Consider the following 23,863-nt stretch of genomic DNA (forward strand, 5'->3'; position numbering starts at 1 on the left):
CATTCAATTAACTGTGCACACACATGGAAAGGCACTCAGCCATGCTAAGTTTGCCTTAGGGACAGACATCCAACTGCTGTGAACGATCAATACATTCCTCCCCTCCAAAACTATCTGTTGTTTGTGTGAAAAAGTATTTTTAAGCTTTAGCCATTTGTTTTCAATCTTTTCTAAAGTAAGACTTTTTTTTTTCTATTATTTTGCCAAGGATTTGGGGTTTTTTTTGCCATATTGCTCTAGGTCAAAAAGAAAACAAAATACATAAACTTCAAAAGGAAAAGGGCTTGCAAGTACCTTTGTGCAAAAAACATGCAGTAAATTCCAGCCTGAAAGATCAACATTTTGAAAAGTTATGAAGAGATCAAAACAGGATTTCTAATAGAAACTGCTGCAGGTGCTGAACCTCACATTTATCTTCTAGAGAAATTATGAGAAGGTGGCAAAGAGGCATCTATCAAAAAACTTGACTACACCAATATTCTGAACTAGAAGTCTAAAGGATAGTTTTCTTCTAGCTATAAACCCACTCCAATATGCTCAGAAGTCACCATTTTATTAGTGCAAGAGAAAAAAAAAAAAACATAACTTATGAGTGAAGCAGTCAAGAAAGGTTACAGGTGGTTAATCATCTGCTTTGAACATGGGAAATACTATACAGGTGCACTGAGGCAGTATCTGTATTCACTTATAAAAATACCTTAGTCCCTCTGTAAGAACTTGCAGTATGTGGTAAATGAAACCTGTTCATAAAATCTTGCAATAGATAGTATTCAAAGAGGCATATTAGGAAGCAAAGTTACCAAAGTTCCATTAAATATTTAAGCCAAAAATTAGAAATAAGAACTCAGGATCATACTTTAAAAAAAACATCTTTATTTATTAAGAACTTATCTTTACAGCTATGGTTTACTGAGTGAAATTGCATTTACTCTGCAGCTATCTTTACTAAAACCAAGTCTGAATTAAGAAAGGAAGAAAGGTCATGTTCCTCCCCATAAAAAGGCTGCTTGTATGACTCACAATTATGTGCAATACATCATTGTTCCAGGGTCCACACATGTTCCTTGAGCTCAATTCTTAAACGGTCTTAAACAGTCACAGCATCAAAAGAAACCACAGTGAACTTCAGAAGCCCTGATAACCTTTACTGCATTATTAATATGGTCACTTAACCCCCCCGTTCTCACCTTCCAAGCCACCCTCTCAGGCTTTCTGCAGTTTGGATACATCACCACTGTCTTAACCCAAACAATAACTCCTCTGTTATCCCCATGAAAGTCCCTCCAGAAAGGGGTGCTTACCACAATCTCCACCAGCTACAGGGAGAACCCTGTCACTTACCGAAAAGGAAGCATCAATTTACTGTATGTGTAAACTGACTCCCAAAGACAGGTTTCGATATGTAAAACTATCCAAAGGACTGGTCTGTATTTTGCAGGCATCTACCCACTGATTTTTATCCTTATTACCCTTACCAAGTGAGAGCAAAGACTGCTAGAAGTCTGACAAGTCCTCATTTCACTTAAAATAAATGGCTAGGCCAGATACTAAGCTCTGGGGCAAGGACAGAACTGACAGGCCTGCCCAGAAGTCTTTGGAGATGTGACAGTCTGCATTTCACACTAGAGGTACAAAATAACAGAGGAAGTCTTGGCAACAGAGGGAATACATAAGCAGGGACATGGAGGATCTGAAATAAACTATATGTCCTAATTGCCTTCAGGACATTCTAAAGGCTGTTTTCAGGGATCTTCAGCAAAAATTAAGTTTCTTAAGCCTTAAAAGGAGATGTTATCCTTTAAAAATTATTACTAAAGCCAAGAGATAGCCACACAGAAGCAGATGAGATGGGAAAGGTTTCCCAGGTACTGAAACTCACAGAATCAATGCTGAAAGAGACCTTCAAGATTATCTAGTCCAACCACCACCCCAGCACCACCATACTAACCCCTAAACCATATTCCCCAATCCATATCCAGATGCCTCTTGGACATTCGAGACTGTGACTCCACCAGCTCCCTGAGCAATTCACTCCAATACCTGACCACTCTTTCAGTGAAAAAATTTTTTTCTAGTATCTAATCTGAACCTCTTCTGGTGCAACTTCTGGCCATTTCCCCTCATCTTTTCACCTGAGACATGGCAGAAGAGCCCGATTCCCCCCACCACTACAATCTCCTGTCAGATGATTAGAGCAATAACCCCACTGAGCCTCCTTTTCTCCAGACTAAACAACCCCAGCTCCCTGAGCTGCCCTTATGTTTTCCAGACCCTTCACCAGCTTTCTTACCCTTCTTTGGACTCTCCACAACCCTTGTTGATTTTGGCCATGGATATCTGTTGGTGGACAGACTCCAGACTTGCTCTGGAGTGAGTCTATAACCAGACCCTCAATCCATTCTGGACAAAGTTTCTTACACCCATAGATGGTTTCAAGTTTCACCTTATAGTCACACTGATGGGTCTTCTGTTCTTCACATCCTTTCTCAGAAACCATGGACCACAAGAGAGCTCATCCTTTTACTGTTTTCATTATCATTTTTCCAGGTTTCTGGGCAATTTGTGGTATTACGGTTTATGCACTGCATGACTTTATAAAGGAAGAGTCCCAAACCATGTGTATCTGATTATAGAACTCTCTCATATTCCTTGAGACACTCCTTGTAGGACAAATAAGGAAGAAGGCACATAATATTAATTCTTTATGTCACCACATTAGTCATGCTATTTGATAAACTACAGGAAAAAACCTGGTAGTGAAAATGGTTTCACTCTTTCCCAATCTTAGATTTTTCTTCTGTGTTGGGAAAACAATCTCCGTTCAAGAAAATGATGTTCACTTACACCAAGGAGTCTCTGTATCCCCACAAGCTTCACCAGCTTGAGATGAGAAGGCAAATGATTAAAAATTGAAGCTGTCATACATAAAGAGATTAATTTTCCTTCAAACCCATGTGGCCGCTGTCTGAGATTCCCCCCAACACGCCTTGAGTAATTCTTTGCCAGGCTAACACATCACTTCAACAGAAATGCAGTGGGAGAAAGCAGCAGACAGCACCTCACCGACTGAAACACAAAGTTACCTCTCGTTTGTTCCTCCTGGCGACTTTAAGGAATTCCATAAGGATCTGCAATTGGGCAGCATGGGACTCCTGTAACACAGCAAATAAGGAAGTGTAACTCTTCCATGTACATCAAGAGAAACAAACACTCATTTTACACACAGAAATCCACACAGCACAGAAACTACTTTCATTTAGATGTTACTAACGGAAAAATAGCTTAAGGAGGTTTTTAAAATGGTAGTTTTACTTTATCTCACAGGTCTTAAAGTTCTGTTTGGTTCACAACAAGTTTTTATGTGAAGGCAACAGTCCTTGTAACAGTTCTTTCTTATAAGTTGAAATGCTTCTTTTTTCTTTGGCTACTGCACCTGAAATAGATTTTGGAATACAGGTTCCTCACAGACTCTCCTTCTACCTTGGAAGATCCTTAGCAACCACTTCATGATCAATATACTAAAAGATGAAGTATTTATATTAAAAAAACACCTTCCCCAAAACTTACATTTATGCTTATGTAAAAGTTACTGTTGAAGATTTCTCCAGAGTGAAAGACAACAATAAAGCCACTGAAGAAACAAACCCATCCCTTTCTAATGTTTTTCATCACAGGTTATTTACCTCAGCCATCAGCAAAGGACTTTCACCCAAATTGGCCACGAACTTGACAGGGCAAGATAAAGAAAACCACAAGAGATAAAAAAACCTAAAACCTATATAACAGCATTAATACAGCCCTAATCACATCCCAGCATTCTAAGACTTATTTTCACAACCTATCAAAATATTTATTATTAAAGGACTGTGAACATACAGTCAAAAAGGATCAAGACATAGGAGCACATAAAACCCAGGAAAGGAAGAGGGGCCAGGGAAAGTAAAAAAACATTGAATGCAAAAATATTACTTTTCTACGGTTATTTTTTTTACTCCCCATGATCTGACAATAATAAGAGTGAAGTAAGTAAAGCTAGACAAGAAAAATGCTTTAAAATTATTCTTTAAATGTCAGATGTGGTTTCATTTTTTAGGCTTAGCATCCTTAGAATATAGTCATACTCAGAAATACTTATACACTCAGTCATATGCCTTCTTTGCTTCAGATTTGTCACAAATTATACAAAAAGGTCTACAGAGAAAAAAAGTTTTATTCTCTTTTTCTCCACCAAAGCTTCACTGACCCACAATAAACATATTTACAAGCCCTCATGCAGTAAGGCAATGTAACAGTTCTGCTGATAGTCAAGTATATTTTGTGGTTACTTTTTTTTCCATCAGAACCACAAGTTGTAAATATTGATTCTGTAAGAGTGCATAAGTTAGAATATTTCCAATATAACTTTTCCACACCTGTTTCAAAGCACTGTCAAAATCCACCCTCCTACTCTTAAGTTCACTGGGTCAAATTCTGTAATAAACCAGCCTAATTTATAAGGTCTGGTTCTCATAACTTGAAATGAATAGCCAAACTATCCCAAACCAACTACATTTCAATTAAATCAAAGGAACAGCTTGCTTCATATTGGCTAAATCTTCAAACCAGCTTCCTAAACAAGACATCTGAATGTTTCTTTCAAGCATTACATACTGAAAAAGACCTCAAGAAAGGTGGTCATTCAGATTCCATCGGCTCCAGCAGAAACTAAAGGGTGTGATTCCTTTTCATATGCTCATTATGTTTATTCTTTAACCTATATTCTGTATTTCTTCATGCTTATTACTAAGAAAGAGCTGATATTCACCTGTGCAACAAACAATTAGCAAACTTTATCACGTGCTTTTCTGTGTTCTGCGAGTCATTTTTTCTTATCCTTTTCTGTTTTCGCTGCTTGTTTATACAGCCCTGCCACCAACAGCATTTTAAGCATGTTATGGGCATCACAGCTGAAATGTTACTCAACTACAAAGGTCAGCAAAACAGTCACCTTTTAAACACCAAAACACAAGAGAAAATACTGAGCAATTAATTCACCAACAGAATCCCGCTTCCAAGAAAAGGTGTCCAAAGAAAAAACGTCAAAATACACAGTGTTCATTTAAATAAGAGAAACTTCTTACTGCTTCCAATTGCTTCTTCTTTTGCACCAGCAGCTCCAGCATCAGGTTGACATTGGCTAAGTCAAGATTGTCTTGATCAGTTCCCAACAAATCTTGAATTATCTGCCACCTGTGGCCGTTCTAAAAAAAAAAAAATCAAGAGATGTGGAAGAGATGGTGAGTCCAAGCCATCCAACCATAAACCATCCAACCACAGCTATTAAAAGCAACACAGCAATATTTCATCTCTTCATAAAATTGCAACCCAGTTTTCATGTATCTAGATTCCCAGTTCTGCCATGTGTGCAGGATATGGCTCCTCTGACCTACTGTGGAACTTCTTATCTTATTTGGAATATATTTGTGCTTCATGAAAGCGTATTTGCTGCTGCTGCTGCTGGGAAAAGATTATTTCACAGCAACAATTTTATCTGATTTGTGCCCCAGCTTCTGAGAGCATGTTTCTTTGAAGAGAAAAAAAACCCTCCACATTTATCCAAGCTTAGATGGATTACATCTGAAATACTGTTATGCACCAATACCTTTTAATTTTTTAAATATCAAGTAATAGGTAAAACCCTCATGCTAAACTCAAATCAAAGAGGATAGTATCAGCTTATTTTTTCTACTGTGACATCTCACATTACCCTTCCTAAGTGTAAGAGAAATGTGTAAGATGGGAAGAAGATGGAGCTCATCAGGTTGATCTCATTTAAACTGCTTGGAGCTGTGGGGGACTCCTCAAAGGACCAAAATACTACTATACAGCCCATTCTTCCCTGAAGACTCTTTTCTTCTTATCAATAAAAAAAGAAAAAACAAGGTATCTTTAAGCACAGGAAAACCTGAATAATAGGCTAATACTAGCACAGCCTTACGTTAAAAAGCCTCAGGAACCAACAGGAGCAGCTGAAAGGCCTAAAGAACATCTAAGAAACAAAGCTGGATTAAAAAATCCTGTCCCAGAAAGGCTATGACACTAAATCAATTTAATTAAATTGGCAAGAACTAGAAATACCATCCAGTCTAAATCAGATCTCAAATCAAGGGCTGTAGCCTTTCTGTATTAAGTACATTAAGAAAAATACAATATGCAACATCCTATATAGAATACACACTTTTCATACTGCTCAACAGAACCTATGAAAGCTACTCAGGCCAAAAACTCAATTTCAATGTGGAGTAACTGGGTAAAAAACATGATTTTAAGCAAGTGAACACATTTTAACAGACTAATGCACTAGTTAATTGTGCTACTGCTAAACTACTCAATGTTCAAACATGCTTTAACATGATTTCTTAATGAGACCGTGACTATTGCATTTGCTGCAAAGTGTCTTGGATGACTTCCCTTAACACCAAAAGTAATACAAGGCACATTAAAGAAGGGGCACAGGAGCAACATTACTCTTTTTATAGATGTCTGTAATTTTTATTTGCTGCCAAAAGGTAAAAACACCACTGTTTTGGGCATGAAGTCATGGTAGGTTGTCCAATTATTGATAGTTATCAAAAATAGGTGCATCTACAAGCATAGCTTTCAAAGAGTAAAACCAATTTTCAAGAAGCTACTGTACATGCCTTCAGGTCAGCTGTGTGCACTTCAAACCTCATCTGGTTTATGCATATTTTATATTAAACATGGTATATGCATATTTTATAATGAATATAAAAACTGTGAGTAAACCAATGAATCTTTAAAGAACGCTCTTTTCAAACACTGACAGCACCAGCTTCTGCAACACAGCCTTAATACCATTTTAATATAAGCTTTTAAAATCAGGTGCTCCATGATCTTTAATATTATTTTGCCATTTTATTTATGAATTACAAAAGACAAAAATGTCAGACATAGCAGCACAAATATGCAAGTTTTTTAGCTCATGTCATATATCCTTTTTGATCTTAATGCACAAGAGCATCCACAGGTGCTGTAGAGAGGTCCTGATGAACTGAGGACACAGATCCTGCTCTGATTCTGTGACATGAAGCAAGTCCAGAGGATATCCAGGCAGTTTTATGCAGCACCAGAATACCAGACTCCACATGTATCTTTCTCCCTCTTGTGGTTGGTATCAGCATTCCTCCATTCTCCTAATAGAATACAGCTTTTCACATGTGATCAGACAAGCCCGTGGCACTTCTAATCATTCACTGCTCTCATTGTAGCTGTAATTTCCAACACTCAACGAAAATTATAACCTTTAAACAAGTGTACTTCCATGGGCAGTTTCCCAGGTTATATGCAATACATCAAAGGACACTTGCCTATACTAACACAGCTTCCCTCTACACACTTTGCTGGTGGGAAGAAGAGGAGTTAACAAGGTAGAAGGGATCTACTGCCACTGATATTTGCATTATTCCTTCTTAAAGCAAGTTAAAGCATCAGTTCAACAGTGCAATCTCTTGTCAGTTAAGTCATGCAATTACAAATTCTGCACAGAATTATTAAATAAATATAAAGTAAAAAAGTTGGAACATACGGTGCTACTCACTGAATGGTCCAGTTTGAGTCTTTTCTCCTCAGATCGTTGCTTCTGTTTAAGAATTAATTCATTAACTAAAAAAACACAAATAAGATGTTAAAGAGAAGAACTGAAACGTCACCAAACCAGCATGCAAGATTCTACCTCAATATATTTACTTTAGTTGCTAATTCCACAGTAAGATAGTTTTCAGTAATTAAAACAGAAGATGTCTCCACTTTTTTCCCTTACCACTTTATGGTAAAAAAACCCTTGGTGGTTTTTTGTAACATATATAAAGATTTTTTTAAAAATCATCAATACAAAGCCTACACATTCTCCAGATTGATTCAGTTCCTTTCCTAAACACCCAGGGTTCCTTGAGAAAGTTCTTCAATTCCAAGGTAAAAGCATATCACAGAAGAGTATGAGGGAGATAAATCAAGTAATGTTCTATTATAGGCCAAAAAAATAAGCATAGCTGAATAGAACAACATTTTCCTTGAATTATCATGTGCATTTCTAAAGATATATTTTTGCTATAATTTAATTTTATGCCAATCTAGAGAATGCAAAGAGAAAGGTAACATCAACCCTTTGCACACATATACACAGCTCTTCCCCTTCCAACACATACCTCAAATCCCTGGACACAGAAGTGTGGAAACACTCTTTGGCCCAACATGTACTCCAAGACCTGCCTCAGCAGCACAACATTATTAGGTCTAAATCAGGATGCCCATTTCTGAAGCATTCCTTGGCTACTGTAGTTTTTCAGGCATTTATTATTAAATCAGTATCTCAGCACATGAAATCAACATTTGCTCTAATTTGGTATTTCACACTGCAATGTGCTTCCTTTAATCTTTTCTCCACAAAACTAAGTTTTAAACCTTATTTCCACCTAGCAACATGTACTCCCTCTAAGAGGCAATTAGGATTGCATATAGGAATATGTATGAATATTTTCTCTGTATCTAATTTACACCTACATCCATCATATGGGCCTCACTACTGCAGCCAAAATAGCACAGTCTCTAATACAGCCTCCACACTTTCAGTGTCCAAGCTTTGTAAACAGGGCATGTTTTTCATTATTAGGCAGACAAGAGTGCAAGAAAATAAAAGTAAAGAGATTCACATCTCTAGCCATAAGAAAAACAGCTTTGCTTTTCATAGTATGGAAACAGCAGCAAGTTAATCTCACTACTGTCACTAAGCGCACAGAACTGCTGGAGGCAGTGCAGTATTATCAATTTATAGTACTAACCTTTTTTATATAAAAATGACAACCAAGGGGCTGATATTTGGATTTTATTTTCAACACCCAGAAGACTGTAATTTACAGGACAAATTTACAAGTGCCTGCCTTCCTTAACAACTAAGATGTTTCTCATGCAAGCAAGCCTAAAGCTGCTCACCTAAGAAGTTGGGATAAAGATGATCTATGTTGTCCACAACATAGTTGCATTTGGGACATCTGTTATTGTCCTCCAGGCTCTGGTGAATACATTTATAGCTGTTCAAAAACAAGAAACAAAACAAGTGAGCCCACATGAAGGGAAAAAAAATAAGCACAAGGTAAATAATATCAGCCTTAGACAAGGTGCAGTGTTTGTGTTGCCAGCTAACAGCTGTGCTGCCAAGAACCTACAGTGGAGTCAAAATGTTCCAGTGTTTGAACTCAAAGTGTGCTACAGCAGAAAGCAAAGGTTTCTGGCAAGGATTACAAAATTTAGTCAAGTACTTCACTCTTATTTCCCTGAGGATTACTGCAATGTGGGTACTCCAGCCATAATACCATCTCAAATTCATGCTCCCCACCACTTCCAAAGGCAGAGGTAGCAAATAGATTGAATTACTCAGAAGCAACTCTTCTAGATTAGCTGAATACTTAGCAATCAACATTAAAAGCATTTTAGGTAATTGAGCAGAGGAAACACCTTCACCAACTTCTCATATTTTCCCCCATGTCTGCTTTTCTCACTATCAGTGACTTCAGAGGTGCTCACTCTTGAATTAAGGGACAGAAGAATGGTAAGATGCACTTTAGCATCAGGTTTAAACATCTTACTAAGAACCTGCTTGATGTCAGCTCCTGATACAGACACCAGACCTCCTAAATAAAGGTATTTCAGTGTTTCTCATCTTGGACCTCTAAAAAGTTACAGGTCACCGCAATAGTGTTACCACAGAGGGCACAAAATTGGCTGTTATCTTACCTGTTGCAAATCAAAACTCTTCTGAGTTACCTGAATCTGCTGCTTGAGGAAGTACTTTATACTACTATAATATTACTTCTTACAAGGTTTATTTCTAATTAGCAAATGCCATTGGAGTATAACAGACAGGACACTACAGGACATCATGGTTCAACATTTATAACCATCCTTAGAGGAGAAGTAGCAAGTGGTTCCAGAAATGCCCCTAGAGGGTTCTTGCACTTCTCCATGAAACATTTGCTCCTCATGACAGCCAGAGATAACACACTGAAAAGTGGGGCCAGGCCAATTCAATACAACAGGAAAGCCTGAAGCATATCCTCTCTTACAAGGTTTAAAATAATTGCAATATACAATGAACAAGCCACTTCAAAGTGTGCACAGTCTTGCACAAAGGCAAGGAGGAGCTGCCAACATTGCTCTCAACACGCCTATAGAGGTGATGCCAACAGAGGTAAATTAACTGTTCTGACTCTGGATAGTGCGTGTTACCAGCAGTTTATGAACATTCTGTTTCTTTACAGAGGAAATATGGTGGTACAGCACTATTTGTTAAAGACACTTGAATTTTTTTCTTTTTAATCTAACAGGTACCCATCTTTTAAAAATTTATTTTGACCTCCTTCTTTAGTGTAGGGACAGAGAACAGAAAAGAAACAAACTCAGAATGAAAGAGTATCACAGCAACACCTGTCTGCACATGCTGTAAGGGATGGACATTTTATGCAATACAAGAAACCAAATATTACCAGAAGCTGTGTCCACATTTTGTCATGTAGGCTTCTTCAATCATATCAAAACAGATGGGGCTGAAAACAAAGCAAACAAAAATCACAACAATGTACTTTTATGTTAAAATATTAAGAAAAGTATTATTAACTTAATGCAACCATCTAATTATGCTTGGGTAATAATCTCCTATATGTAAAATGAAAGGACATACTAGTACAACAGCAACCAAGCAGTATAAAGATCAAAAGGGCAATCCACAGGTCTTTGAACTCTGAATGATACTGCAGTTTGCTACAATTAGAAACCACTTAAGTGTTCACCCTTAAGCTTTTATCACCTGCAGACAACACAAACCAAGCCAGAGAATCTTCAACAAGCAAGGCTGCAGAAGAGTCTATCTGTACCAGGGTTCAAACAAAATGTAAAAAACCCTGTTTTTTACATGAATAGACAATGTATTTATAAATTATACCAAAATCAGTCTCTCCTTTTTTTTCAGACAATAACTATCTATAATTTTTGAAGAGGCAGAGCAGATCAGAAATAGCAATGATGTCATGAGAACAAGGACTAATAAATGGGTGGAGAAGGCACAAAAGAGGGGGTGTGCCTGCAGGAGAGCAGGATGAAACCAACAGGCAGCAGGTGATACCAAGCTGAAGATGGGAAAGGTAGAATAACTAGTTAGGGACCAGAGCACAGACAGCCGCCCGCCAGGGATCGCCAAGAACCAAGCGAGGACCTGAAGAGAAGGATGTGCAAGCAAGCAGTGCTCCACAGGAACCTGAGCACAACAAGAGACAGGAGTCCAGTGAGATGGGCAGTGAAAGAAATCTGTCTCTTCTGTCTGTGACATGTTTGAAAGGAAAATGAAACACAAAAGAGGAAAGCTGCATCCATCGTACTTCCAGTGACTCCTGTGGCTGCTCTCCCTGTAAACTGGTGGGATTTGCTGTCACATACATACTCATCTCGAGGTCTTGGCCAGCTATCCAGCAAGATGGCATGGGCAGCAACATCACAGTTCTGCTGCACATGACACATGGATCAGCTGTGTAACAAGACTTCAGCTTGTTTTCAATGCCTTACAGAGATCCAGACGCTCTCCTGTCACTCCCTCAAGTCCACACCTATCTCAGTTCTGAGAGGCTTTCACCAGCACTTGTTTTCTTCAGAAACAGCCTCCTCCCACCTTCTGCCAACAAGACAGTTCTCACCGAACGAGCTGTTAATAAACTGTTAACAACTTCTGCAAAGCAGGAAATCTTTTTTGCATCCAAACCCCAGGATCAGACTGAAAAAAGCAATGCGTGTCTGAGCATGGGAGGGGAGCATCTCCACAGAAAGCATTCCCCCATTCTGTAATCTATTTTAGAGTATACTAACATATACTCTATAGATGTACAGTTGTTACCCCATTAGAAAACAAATCTTAAAAACAGGAGAGAGGAAACACTTCTTAAATACTTTTTAAGCACTTAGAGGTGAAGCTGTGGCCCCTGCTCTGAATTACCATAATGGAAAACACAGCTGTCATTAAAGGTTTGTCCAGCCTAACATATAAGCCAGGCTATCCTAAATATTCCAGCAAATCACCTGTACAAACACAACATAAAGGCAAATTAATCAAACCAGAATGCTACTCTCTGAGCCAACTGAGCCATCTCAAAAGAGGCTTCAAGAAAAATTAATATACATCTGTCCCTCTTCCACCCTGACAGACCTTTTTCTACACTTGTCTTGAGTAGCACCAGCTTCAGGAGTCCAAGTCACTTTTTTCAAGTTATTTAGTTTCAAGGCACTGTTTACTCAGAATAATTCACAAGCAATCTCAGCCAGGATGGGCTGATTATTAGCAGGAGAATAAGGCATCTCTGAATTATGTTAGCTGGACTTTAAAAGAGGAAATCAAAGACTTAGGGTTAGATGAGTATCTAAGGGTAGTTTCTGCCCACTGGCACTGGTGATGAACAGTTTAACTTCTTCAGCTTCTTCTGTTCACTCTGTATAACTGAGGCCAGAGGTGATGCTCCTAATGCCCTGCAGCAATCAACAAGGCTGTAATGCTCCTCAGTCTGCAGGAGAACATCACAAATTAGAGCTAAAATGGGAAGATTACCTCCTAGCATGCCAGTCACACGAGATCCCTGTTCCCACACTGCTCCTTCATACCAGTTTGATTGGAGAAGTGACAGAGCCAAAACAGTTGAGGGAAAACAATCAGAGCCAACAAATAGAGTAATTCAGTACAGGGGACATCATTAAAGGTACTGAAGTTTCCACTAAGAACTGTTTCCCCTGAAATGCTCCCTGATTTACAAATGGAAACAAGATTGATATATTTTAATACACACTGAAGCCAAGCTGACTGCAACACGTGAAAGCTACTACACAACAGTTGTTTGAAGGGAATCTAACACCAAGGGAAAGTTAAGAAAGAAGTGGAGTGATGGGAACTTGCATCATATTACAGTTTGTAATGTACACTGAAACAGGGAAGTAGAAGTATGATGAAATCAAGGCTTCTGTGCATGAGGTAGCTTATTCTCTACTTGTCTTAAGCAGCAGAGTCAGGTTAAAAGGATGCAAATAACTTCAGCAAGTCAAAAATGTCACTGATCTCTGGGAAACAAGACATCAGTATCTAATAAACCCTACTTTTTAATCCAGCACTGCAAAGGTTTACCATTCTTTCTGCAGGACAGACCTCAAACATTTTAAACATCTACTTTATTCAAGTTCATGGCTCTAAGTTTTACCAGTTGTTTTCCAGGCACCTTTCAAGAGTGCTACACAAACACCTGGCTGAAGTGGTCACTATGATATTTAAATACACTTCAACAGCAAACAAGATTTATTATAGTGCCTGCCTCCTACTCAGCTCCTCTCTGGTCTAATCAGAGACCAGGACTTGCTGCAGGCTCTGTCCTTCCTACGGAAGGTGGCCAGGTTAAAGATCACTGCTGTTACTATCTACTCACTGTGAAGCTCTAATATAACAACAGGTAGTAAGACTCCTTGTACATGGTATGCAAACAGCTTGCTGTTTTTTTTAGTTTGTGACTTCAGGGCAAATTTACGATATTCCTTACTAAAATTGCTTTCCAGACCACAAAAATGGGAACAACTACACTCAGCCCATGCCTGGATTAACAGGTAACCAGCTGAGGAAAGAACTGTTTTTAAAAACCCATGAACCTGCAAGTCCAGGTGGCATACAGCCCTTCTCACAGCTGAGCTGTGGTATTGGGTGCTGATCTCCAGATCAGCATGCAAGAGCCCCTCTTCCATACATGATCTGTGCAACAGCTCAATAACAAGGACTGGTGTGAAGCAGCCACTGAAGAGACAGGTAAGATCCACCTCATCCAGGGAGCCAAGCAGATAGTAACTGGTTTTAAAGAGGTTTAGTCAACCACTAGTTAGAAGGGCTAATACAAGACCTGGGAAAACTAAGTAATTACATTTCTGGGGAGCAGAAAATCATCTGGTTAGAGAAGTCCCTTTGAGACACTCTCCAGGCAAGTGGAAAGACACCTGGCTACAGAAGCACAGAAATACCTTTATATTCTGCAGCCTGCACTAAGAGAAACAAAGTTTTCCCTTTTATAATAAAGTTGTCCACTAAGTCAGACCTATCTGCAGCCCTGACTGGAGTCACACATTTTCAGACAGAAGGCAACATACACCTCAAACAGAACACACTTGCAAACTCCTGAGCTAAACATTTCACAACCCAAAGCAGCAACACAAGACAATGTTTACCCTAGAGCCTCTGCCTCACTTGAGACAGTGCTTTCAGAAGACACGCAGGGAGGTCACACATGCTAATATTACTGAGGGAATTTGCACTTGCACCTTGATGTTCAAAATTCGCCCAAACTTCTTTACTCTTTCCTACCTTCCACCTCATACAGGCATAATCTACCACTGAATTTACAGCTGTGGCTAACAGCAACTTACAGCTCATGTTCAGAAAAATTAGCAAGTCTGCTCTCTGCCTCTGGCAGCATCTTGAATTATCCTTACAGAGGCAAAAAGGCATGGGGGAAACTTCTGTTTCTCACACTGAGATATGTAAAGCTTGTTTAAATCAATTATTTAAACTAACACACACCTGCCTTCCTGGACATTGCTCAAAACTTCAGAGCTGCCCAGTTTGGTTTATTTCTACATAACTATATTGCTAAATCAAATTTTAAAAAAGACAGATACTGTTATTTGAAGCTAAAACAATAATAAGTAAGAACAAGCCCTTTAGCCCACAGAAATATAGAGCAGTGAAAAACCCAAGTTAACTATAACCATTGTCTGCTCATAAAGCTTCTGACCTGCACTTCAGTATGTTCAGTGTGGCTCTTGTAAATACTAAGAAATGACATTTTGCCCTGAGTGCTACTGGGCTGATTTCTTTCCTCTCACTTGTTCAGTCAGTAGTGCTTCTCAATGAGAAGAAAACAGCTAATTACAGGTTCTCCTTGAAGCATGCACAGTACTTACCTGCAGAAAAAAAGCAAGAACCTCAGCTTTCTGAACCATCTAAAAATACATCAAGTCTACAAATTTGTTATGGGTGTAATTTCCTTTCCAAACCCCTCATTTCTTCAACAGACAACAAAATAGGACATAAGAGCTGACTGGAAAGGGCAGGGAGCCATGCTGGCAGAACTCTACTGCCAGAGTGTAAGAGTAGAGGGAACAGAGGAGAATGGGCACTTGTAGCTGTGTTCATACCCCATGACCAGAAAACCTGGGAGCAACCAAGCTCACACCAAGAGCTCCTAAATCCACCTAACATGGCCTAGAACCAGAGCAGGGCATCAGCTGATGACAGCAGTCCTCTCATCCCCATTCTGCTACTGAGCAAACTACTAACTACAGTAAAAGCAGTAATTTTTGACTGTTACTAATTCCTAACAAGAATAACTTATTGTTTTTCCTGCTACTAACTTATTAGCTTCAGGTTTTCACTTCAGTAGCAAAGGTATTTCCTATCTACTCTGCTAAACACTTTACAAGCTGTAAAGTTAAGCCTACAAGGTTTTGAGACAATACCTGTCCTCTGGGAGATGCCTCACATCCAATCCTCACCTGTAAGTCAGAGCTTACATTAGAGCTGTCAAAATAATCTTGGAAGCTGTGGCCCACTTATAATCAACTTTTTTTTACTATCTCCTTTCCATGACTGCTACAACTTGATCTTTTTCCCACTACCTCTTCCCTGTTTGCCTTTCTCAGAGGCAAACACCTAACCTTACTTCCTGTTCTCATATTTTAGCACATTCAGCTACAAAAACCAAACCTACTTCTTGTGTTGGGACATTTGAAACCTGCCAGCAACAGATTCAAATTACCAACAGTTCTCAAACCATGGGCCTCAGTTTGCCAATTATGTTGAAAGGTGATTTCCAGCTATGAGCTACAGTTGAATGGCTGGGTGCTAGAAAACAACATCTGTAAAATGTTTAGACCATCACAGAAGAAATTCCCTACTAATCTGGTTGTAGGTGCCTGCCTGATACAAAACTTGTTGCAGTTTCAAACTAGACAACCTTTCCCAGCAACATGGGCAAACCAAGCCAGCTTTGCTGGAGCTATCAAACATCATGAGGGTCCTTGGAGTCCCTTCCAGAGGGGCACTTAATCCTTTGATGAATCCTCTTCCAAAGATGAGAGGGCTCCAGACCACTCGAGGTCACATTGTCCAGGAAAACAAGGCAGTTGCTGTGTTGTCAGAACGTTGTGAGGAAACATCTCGTGCTGCAGGGCCTTTCCAACAACTTGGGTGCACTCAAGGAGGAACCTGCCAGGAATAACCTGATTTTGCTTAAAAATAGAGAGGGTGGAGGCAATGCCGCTACATAGGGCCAAAACCAGACAAAATCAGTTAGGCTGGAAAAGACCTCTGAGATCATCAAGTCCAACCTACGACCCCACACCACCATGCCAACTAGTGGTGTCAACTAGCTGAGTGCTATGTCCAGTTGTTCTCTAAATAGCTCCAGGGATGGTGACTCCACCACCTCCCTGGGCAGCCCATTTCAATATATAATCAACCCTTCTAGGAAGAAATTCTTGCCAACATCCAACCTAGCACAGCTTAAGGCTGTGTCCACTTGTCCTGTTGCTAGCTATCAGAGAGTCTGATCCCCACCTGGCTGCAACATCCTGTCACAGAGTTGTAGAAAGTGACAAAGTCTCCCCCGAGTCACTTCTCCTCCCTAGGCTACGCTAGGAGATCCCCTCCCAACTAGTCCTGGTGCTCCAGCCCTTCCCCAGCTCTGCAGCCCTTTTCTGGACCTGCTCTAACAGCTCCACGTCCTTCCTGAACTGAACGGCCCAGAACTGGACACAGGACTGGAGGTGCGGCCTCACCAGAGCCCAGCACAGAGGGACAATCACTTCCCTACTCCTGCCGGCCACACTATTTCTGACAGAGGCACAAAAGAGGGAAAACCCCCGAGCCACAATCCCCGGCGGGCAGCAGCCGTCCCAGCGCCAGGAGGGGCTGCCGGCTGCTCCCTCCTCCCGCCGCTATTCCACACTCCCCAGGCTTCCCGACGGCATGGCGGCGCCCGGCCTTCCCCCGGTGACATATCGCGACATATCGCGCTCACCACACGAAGTCGTTGCTCTTGTCCTCGTAGGAGTTAATGAGCCCGTTGCAGAGCGGGGTGAGCAGCGGCCTCTTCCTGCCGCCGGCCCCCGGCGCCGCGGAGGAGCCGCCGGGCCGCGCCGGCCCCGCCGCCAGCCGCGCCAGCCCCGCGCCCGACCCCGACACGGCGGCCGCCACCAGCACGGGCCGCGCCGCCGCGCCGCCCGAGGAGGACGAGCCGGGGGCCATGGCCGCCGAGGAGGAGGAGGAGGAGGACGAGGAGGATGAGGAGGAGGAGGAAGAGGAGGCCGGTGTGGCGGCGGGCGGCACGGCGGGGTGCGGCGGGCGGCTGCCCGACATGCCGAGGCCGGGCCGGGCCGGGCGGAGCGGCCTCAGCGCATCCCCGTGCGCGCGGGGGGAAGGGGAAATAAAGTTCCTTCAGAGGAAGAAAACGGGGAGGAGGAATAAAAGAATTAAAAAAAAGAAAAATGAAAAAAAAAAAAATCCCGCAATTAAAAAAAAAAAAAATCAAAAACCCAAAACGGCGGCCCCGGCGCGGCGCTTGTTCAAGCTTTATTGACAGGCGGACAGCGCGGCCGCGCGTGCGCGGGGCGGGGCCGCGCCCCTGAGGGGCGGGGCGGGGCGGGGCGGGGCCGGCCGCGCTCCCCTCACGGAGCGGCGGAGCCGTGGCCGATGGGGTTTGGGCTTTGGGCTTGGGCTTGGGCTTGGGCTTGGGCTTGGGCTTGGGCTTGGGCTTGGGCTTGGGCTTGGGCTTGGGCTTGGGCTTTGGGCTTGGGCTTGGGCTTGGGCTTGGGCTTGGGCTTGGGCTTTGGGCTTTGGGCTTTGGGCTTGGGCTTGGGCTTGGGCTTTCCTACTTCAGCCGCGGGCTCGGAGTGTGGGTCAGGAGCTTCCAGCTGCGCCTCAAGTTGCTCCCCCTGACAGCACATCTAGTGGTGCACAATCCTGAGGTACAAGTCTGTTGAGGAGCGGCTGGGGGGGCTCAGCTTGGAGGAAAGGAGGTTGAGGGGAACCTTCTCGCTCCCTGTGACCGCCTGACAAGAGGTTGTGGCCAGGTGCGGGTGGGAATCTACTCCTAGGCAAGCGGCGATAGGTTGGAAATAGTCTAAGCTGTGCCGAGGGAGGTTCAGGCTGGACATAGTGAGGAATTCTTTCACACTAAAGGGTGATTATTCATTGGAATGGGATGCCCAGGGAGACGGTGGAGTCAGTGCCCTTGGAGGTGTTTAAGACTGCACATGGTGCCATGGTCTGGTTGACAAGCTGGTGCTGGCTCATAGCTTGGGCTCGATGACCTCACGGGTCTTTTCCAGCCTAATTGAGTCTGTGATTCTGTGATCTCCCTGCACTGAGGGGAAGGCACCCTGGCCTCAGAGGGAAATGTGCCAGGCTGTCACTCAGAGACCCTCCCTGGGCCCCCAGCACCACAAAGAGATCCTGTGAAGGGCAGGGCTGCTCTGTCTCTCACAGGATGTTCTTCACCTTAGTTAGGTACCCCAAAGGGCAGCTCTAAGTATGCTGAGCTTTATCCCATGCCATCCAGCCCCACACAAAGAAATGGATCCATGGACCAAGGCCAATTGTGTGAGGTTCAACAGGTGCCTAGTCTGCACTTGGGTGACAAGAATCCTAGGCAGTGTAACAGACTGGAGGAGGAGTGGCCAAGTGGAGGAGAACCTGAGGGTGCTGGTCAGCAGCAACCTCACCTCAACTGCTATGTCCAGTTCTGGGCCTCTCACTTCAAGAAAGACTTTGAGGGTCTGGAGTGGCTCCAGAGAAGGACAACAGTGGCAACAGAGAAGGGGCTGGAGAGCAAGTCCTCTGAGTAGCAGCTCTGGGGGCTCATGCTGAAGAAGAGGAGGCTCAGAGGGGACTTTATTAAACTCCCTGATAGGAAGGTGTAGCCAGGTAGGGATCAAGCTCTGCTGTCAGGTAACAAGTGACAGGAGAAGAGGAAAATGGCCTCAACCTGGTCAGAGGAGGTTCAGGTTGAACATCAGGAAGAATTTCTCAATGAAAGAGGTTGTTAAGCATTAGAACAGGGAGGGAGTGAAGTCCCCATCTCTGGAGCTGTTAATGAAAAGATTGGATATGGCACTCAGTGCTCTAGTCTGGGTGACAAGGTGGTGATCAGTCACAGATTGGACTAGATGATCTTGGAGGTATTTTCCAACCTAAATGTTTCTGTGATTCTGTGACAGATGTCTGGTGGTGAGTGAACAGCTTTTCCCAGGTTTGAGGCAGCTTTCTTCTGCCAGGGTGGGTGGGAATCCCAATGGTGAGGACCATAGCCTGTTGGGTTCCTGTTTCCCAACAGCAGGCCTGAGTTTTATACAGCAAGGGCAGACCAGTTTCTGCACAAGTTAATTAGAAAAGTGTTGATAAAGGATGCCCCAAAGATGTTTTGGGTGTTATGAGAAATGTTGTCCCCAGATCCAGCCTTTTGCATGCCAAACTGAAAAGTTCATGAAACGCAGCACTTGTCAACTCCTTGGCTCAGCCAGAAGTCCTGTGGGGAGATAGCTGCTGTTCCCTTTAATTTCTCTTTCAACAGCCTTTGGAAACATATTGCCTCCTTTGCATTGAGCAACTGTATTGTCCACAGTCAGCTTTACTTGTCTGGAGTGGAGGAGGCAGCTGGTGAAACACTAGGGCATTCCCTGAGGAGGGTAATCCTAAACCCAGGTATGGGAAAACGCCCAAAAAGATCAGCTGCAGCACTCCTCCCAGCAGGGACAGCAGAGTGAGCCGTAAAACCAGTATGTGAGCTGGTAAAACTGGTCTGAGAGAGAGAAAAAGGTGCTTCAGGTAGGCAGTATTGGTCAGGAGACCTCCCAGGCTGTCAGGGATGCTGGATGACAAATGTCCCAAAGGCAGAAGGGCAAAACACAGCTCTGGATTTACCCTGCAGGTGCAGCTGGAGGGGTAGAGCTGCGGAGTGCTCCTCCTGACCTCCCCTCTCAGAGGTGCTGGAATACCACTGGGTATTTGACTCTGTATGTTTACCCCTGATGTTGGGAAAAATCACCAAGGCAGTCAGCAAAACCCAAAATGTCTCTGAGGAATTCAATTCAAGCCCGGAAATTCAAAGTTAGAGTCCCTGAGAGATCCAGGTCAGCAGTCTCACCTTTACAAGGCAACATCTGCTATTAGAGTCACTCCCATGATTTAACTCTTTGTGTTATTAAAAACATTTTTTAATATAGCTTTGGGGACTCTTTTTGGTATTTTCTTTTGGGTTTGTGGTTTTTTTAAAGCCATTGGGTTCTCCTGCTTTCTGTAAATAGCTTTCCGACTCACAGATCTCAAGACTAGCTCCATAAAGTCATTGAAGTGTAGTGATTCCCCTTGTTTTCAGTGGAAGCAAAAGAGAATTGCTGTTATTTAGACCTTTCTTTCAGCCTGGCTGTTAGTGTCTGTGTGTGCATCTTATTTTCTATTGCTAAGAGAAAGGGAAGTCTCATTTCCTTCTCTTCCAGAAGGATCAAAAACTTTATAGATGAGTGCCTACAATGGACTTTCAGAAGTAGTAAGCAGTAGTATTGGCAATAGCACAATCCCGTGCTTCACACTGAAATACTGACTGACCCTTGAAAAGTCTTGCTGATGCCATTACTGACTGCTCCAGAGAGAAAAAGATGACACAGGCAAAAGCTGTTAGAGATCAAATGTGTGAGCACTTATGCCGATACATAACTGGCCTTCACAACATCACCTACACCCACAGCCCTGGCAATGAGTGTGACTCCCAGCACTTCAATACCTACGGAAGATCTCCCTGGTTCCTGAGCTTCAGGACACCATTATGAGCTCTTGGAGACCCTCTGAGTGAATATCTTCTTTTCACTGCCCAGGTACATTGGGAGCAGCCTCTGGCTCTGGAGACACTTCTTTCCTGGGGTTACCTTGCATTACCAGTTCCACAATCCATCTATGCAGCCAAAGGGAAGGTTAGGTGCCGCTTATTGAAGATACCTATGTGTTGTATCAGGAAAAAGGACATGGAAAAAAGTCTTCCAGCTCCAGTGCACTGCAGCTGGAACAGTGATTTGTCAATTATCTTCTAGTTCCTGTTAGCACAAGATGAGCTCTAAGAATTGGTTTGATTTAGTCCAGGTATCAACAACACTGTGATTACTATCAGTGGCGAGGGTACAAGAGTGAAAGAGGATAGATCAGCTGAGAGGTTTCTGTGCCTCCTCCAGCCAGCAGTGTGCCTTTGCACTGCCTGCAGGCCAGAACCCTGCACTGGAGCACAACTCATGATGGGCTCAGGACAGAGGGGAAAGTCTTGGTGTGGGGACACCTGCGCCCTCATGTAGCACACTCCTCATAGGTCCTGCTTCAGAGGATTGCCTCTATTTCCCCACTTAGTCTTAGTGGAGATATGTCTGCCTGCTTTCAGAGTTGTGTGGATCAAGTATAGAAAGCAAACATCACGTATTCCCGACTGGCCTGAAACTTAGGCTGCAAACAAATCTGTTTCTTTGGGATAAGTTGTCTCCAGCTGTACTCCTTAGTGGGTATTTTACGCAAAGAAACTGGTATTTCTGACAGATGTAAATTTTGTAAGACTGACTGGAGGAATCTGCTCTAACTTATCTGTGTTTTTAGCCTCTGAAGCCAGTTGCTGACAACATCCCAGCAAAGTAGCAGTTCTCATCTTGTGCAAAGAGAGAAGACACCCTACCCATGGCATTAAAGGAAGGAGAATCCAAGTACTGTCTATAGATGAACGAACTTTAGGAGCAGTGTAAGGTTCTGCTCTTTTGGGTACATAAACCCTACTTAACACTCGAGTCTGTGCCATTTGCAGCTGCAGCTCCATTTACTTGTGCAACAAGCAGCTGTAGCCATGGAGTCCAGCCACGGAATCATTAAGGATACTCTGCATAAGTCATCTTGCAGGGAGACTGAGACTTCTTCCACACGAAGTGATCCATGGGCTGTGTGTCTCAGGGAAGTGACAGTCACCTCCCAGGCGCCAGGCTCCGGATTGTTGATGACTCATTAGGAAAATTGCTTCTACTTCCGTTTCTGAGCCTGCTGCTGCCACCTAATTTCCACTGGGTCCGTTAGTCCATTCAGGAGCTCAGCAAACCCTGCTAGGAACTGCCACCCTGGCTTGAGAACTGCTGCTCCTGAGGTTATTAGAGAACTTTATTAATAATCATTGCATTAACCTCTCAGCTAGTCAGTGATAGAAATGCCATTTCTTCCATTTTATAGCTGAGAAAAATGAAGCGTAGACAGATTCATCACCTGGTTACAGAGTCAATGGGAATTCTTAATGCTTCATAAATCTGAAAATTAGGCTGTCAGCAACTTCTGGAGTGAACCTGCAGCAAAGCCATTCAGGAGACCTAGTTCCTACCCATCAGGTGCCTCCTTCCCCAGTTTAGCGGGAGAAACCAGGACACATTTCTGAATTTCAATTCCTGCAGTCAGGCACAGAGACGTGGGGATCTGGAGGGGATGGAGGAACCCAGCTCAGTGCTCCCTGCCCACAGCAGACATCTGCTCCACAGAGAAGATCCTTGAGGAGGGGGCATGCTGCACTTGGTGACATGCTTTGATACAGGGATAGGAACTAATTGGTCATATAGAAACTCAGGTATGTGTCTGGTCACCACCTGAAACTTGACTCTAAAAGATTATTTTGTTGTTAAAATAGACAATTTAGGTTAACTCAGGCTGCTTGGGATATGAGAAGAGCAGGAACTGTGGGGGACTGAGCTGGTTGGCTGTTTTTTAAATTTCTTTTCTGGTTTAATAGTGCAAAAGCAAGTAGTGCTAGGAGGGAGGATGCTTAGAGACATCTGCTCTATTTAAGATTATACCAAGTTCTTAAAATAAAGATTTTTTTCAGTGCTTTATAACAACACCTTTGCTACTTGCAAGATGAAATTTGATGCCTCAGCCTTAGGCTAGCTCCAAGTTGATATAGGGATTTTAACCAAAAATTGTTTAACCCCTTTCAAAAACCAAGAATCAGCAAAAGTAAAATATTTAAATTTATTTCTGTGTTTAAAAAGGTCAGCTCTTAAAACAAAAAAAAAAAAAAGCAAGAGGTATATGGTAGAAATGTCATCTTCACACTGCAATCAATTACATCATTCTAGTCTTCTGAAGAGAAAGTTTCACTTGATTGAACTAAAATGAGGTTAAAATAATTTGGTGATTTTCCTGTAATACTGAAATACCGTCTTCAAAGTTTCTAGGCTCTACAGAGACCTGAAGAGAAATGTCTATGGAACTGCTGATTAATGTGGGTGCACTGAAGCAAAGCTACAGAGACGCCTGGCCTACAGCAGCAGAAATATCTGATGCACTGCTCCAAATTATGGAATTCCCTTTACACAGGCAAATATGATGATATCATCTTATTATGAGACACCACACTGTAACAGATGTGTCTGGGAGTAGAGTTAAGGTTCCCTCATGGCACGTCCTTTTGCTCCAAGGGTGTTTGACCTCGTATTAGGAGATGGTTTTCTAGGCAAATATTAATTAAACCCTCTGCTCTGTATAAGCATGGATAGAGATGGTTTCTGACACACACAGGCTTGACCCAGACTTGGTTTGTTCAACCCCAGCTCTGTCTTGGGATGCTGAAGCTCTGCCAAGCTCTCTGGTTCTCATGCAGTGCAGCAGCAAGGCGCACCTGTTCCTTACCTGCTCCCCCAAACCCGACCAAACTCAGCCCCTCTTGTCACTCCCACTCAGCTA

General features: G+C 42.6%; 1 protein-coding gene across 3 annotated transcripts in view; it reads right to left on the minus strand.

The window, feature by feature from the left end:
- COP1 (COP1 E3 ubiquitin ligase) overlaps positions 1–17,728 on the minus strand; it is a 124,745-nt gene extending 107,017 nt beyond the window's left edge. Inside the window, exons 1-6 of one of the 3 annotated variants that reach the window (XM_077785294.2) lie at positions 17,139–17,728; positions 10,539–10,598; positions 8,989–9,086; positions 7,598–7,662; positions 5,121–5,240; positions 3,084–3,152 (exon numbers count right to left, since the gene is read on the minus strand). In XM_077785294.2, the coding sequence (XP_077641420.1) occupies positions 3,084–3,152; positions 5,121–5,240; positions 7,598–7,662; positions 8,989–9,086; positions 10,539–10,598; positions 17,139–17,476 (750 nt within the window). In that variant the 5' untranslated portion in view covers positions 17,477–17,728. Of the gene's footprint in view, positions 1–3,083; positions 3,153–5,120; positions 5,241–7,585; positions 7,663–8,988; positions 9,087–10,538; positions 10,599–17,138 lie in introns of all 3 variants that reach the window. The other 2 variants (XM_085586660.1, XM_021545970.4) reach the window with 2 other exon arrangements.
- Between the last annotated feature and the right edge of the window lie 6,135 nt (positions 17,729–23,863).

The sequence above is a fragment of the Lonchura striata genome, chromosome 8, assembly GCF_050655825.1.
Source record: "Lonchura striata isolate lonStrDom1 chromosome 8, ASM5065582v1, whole genome shotgun sequence".
Classification (NCBI taxonomy): domain Eukaryota; kingdom Metazoa; phylum Chordata; class Aves; order Passeriformes; family Estrildidae; genus Lonchura; species Lonchura striata.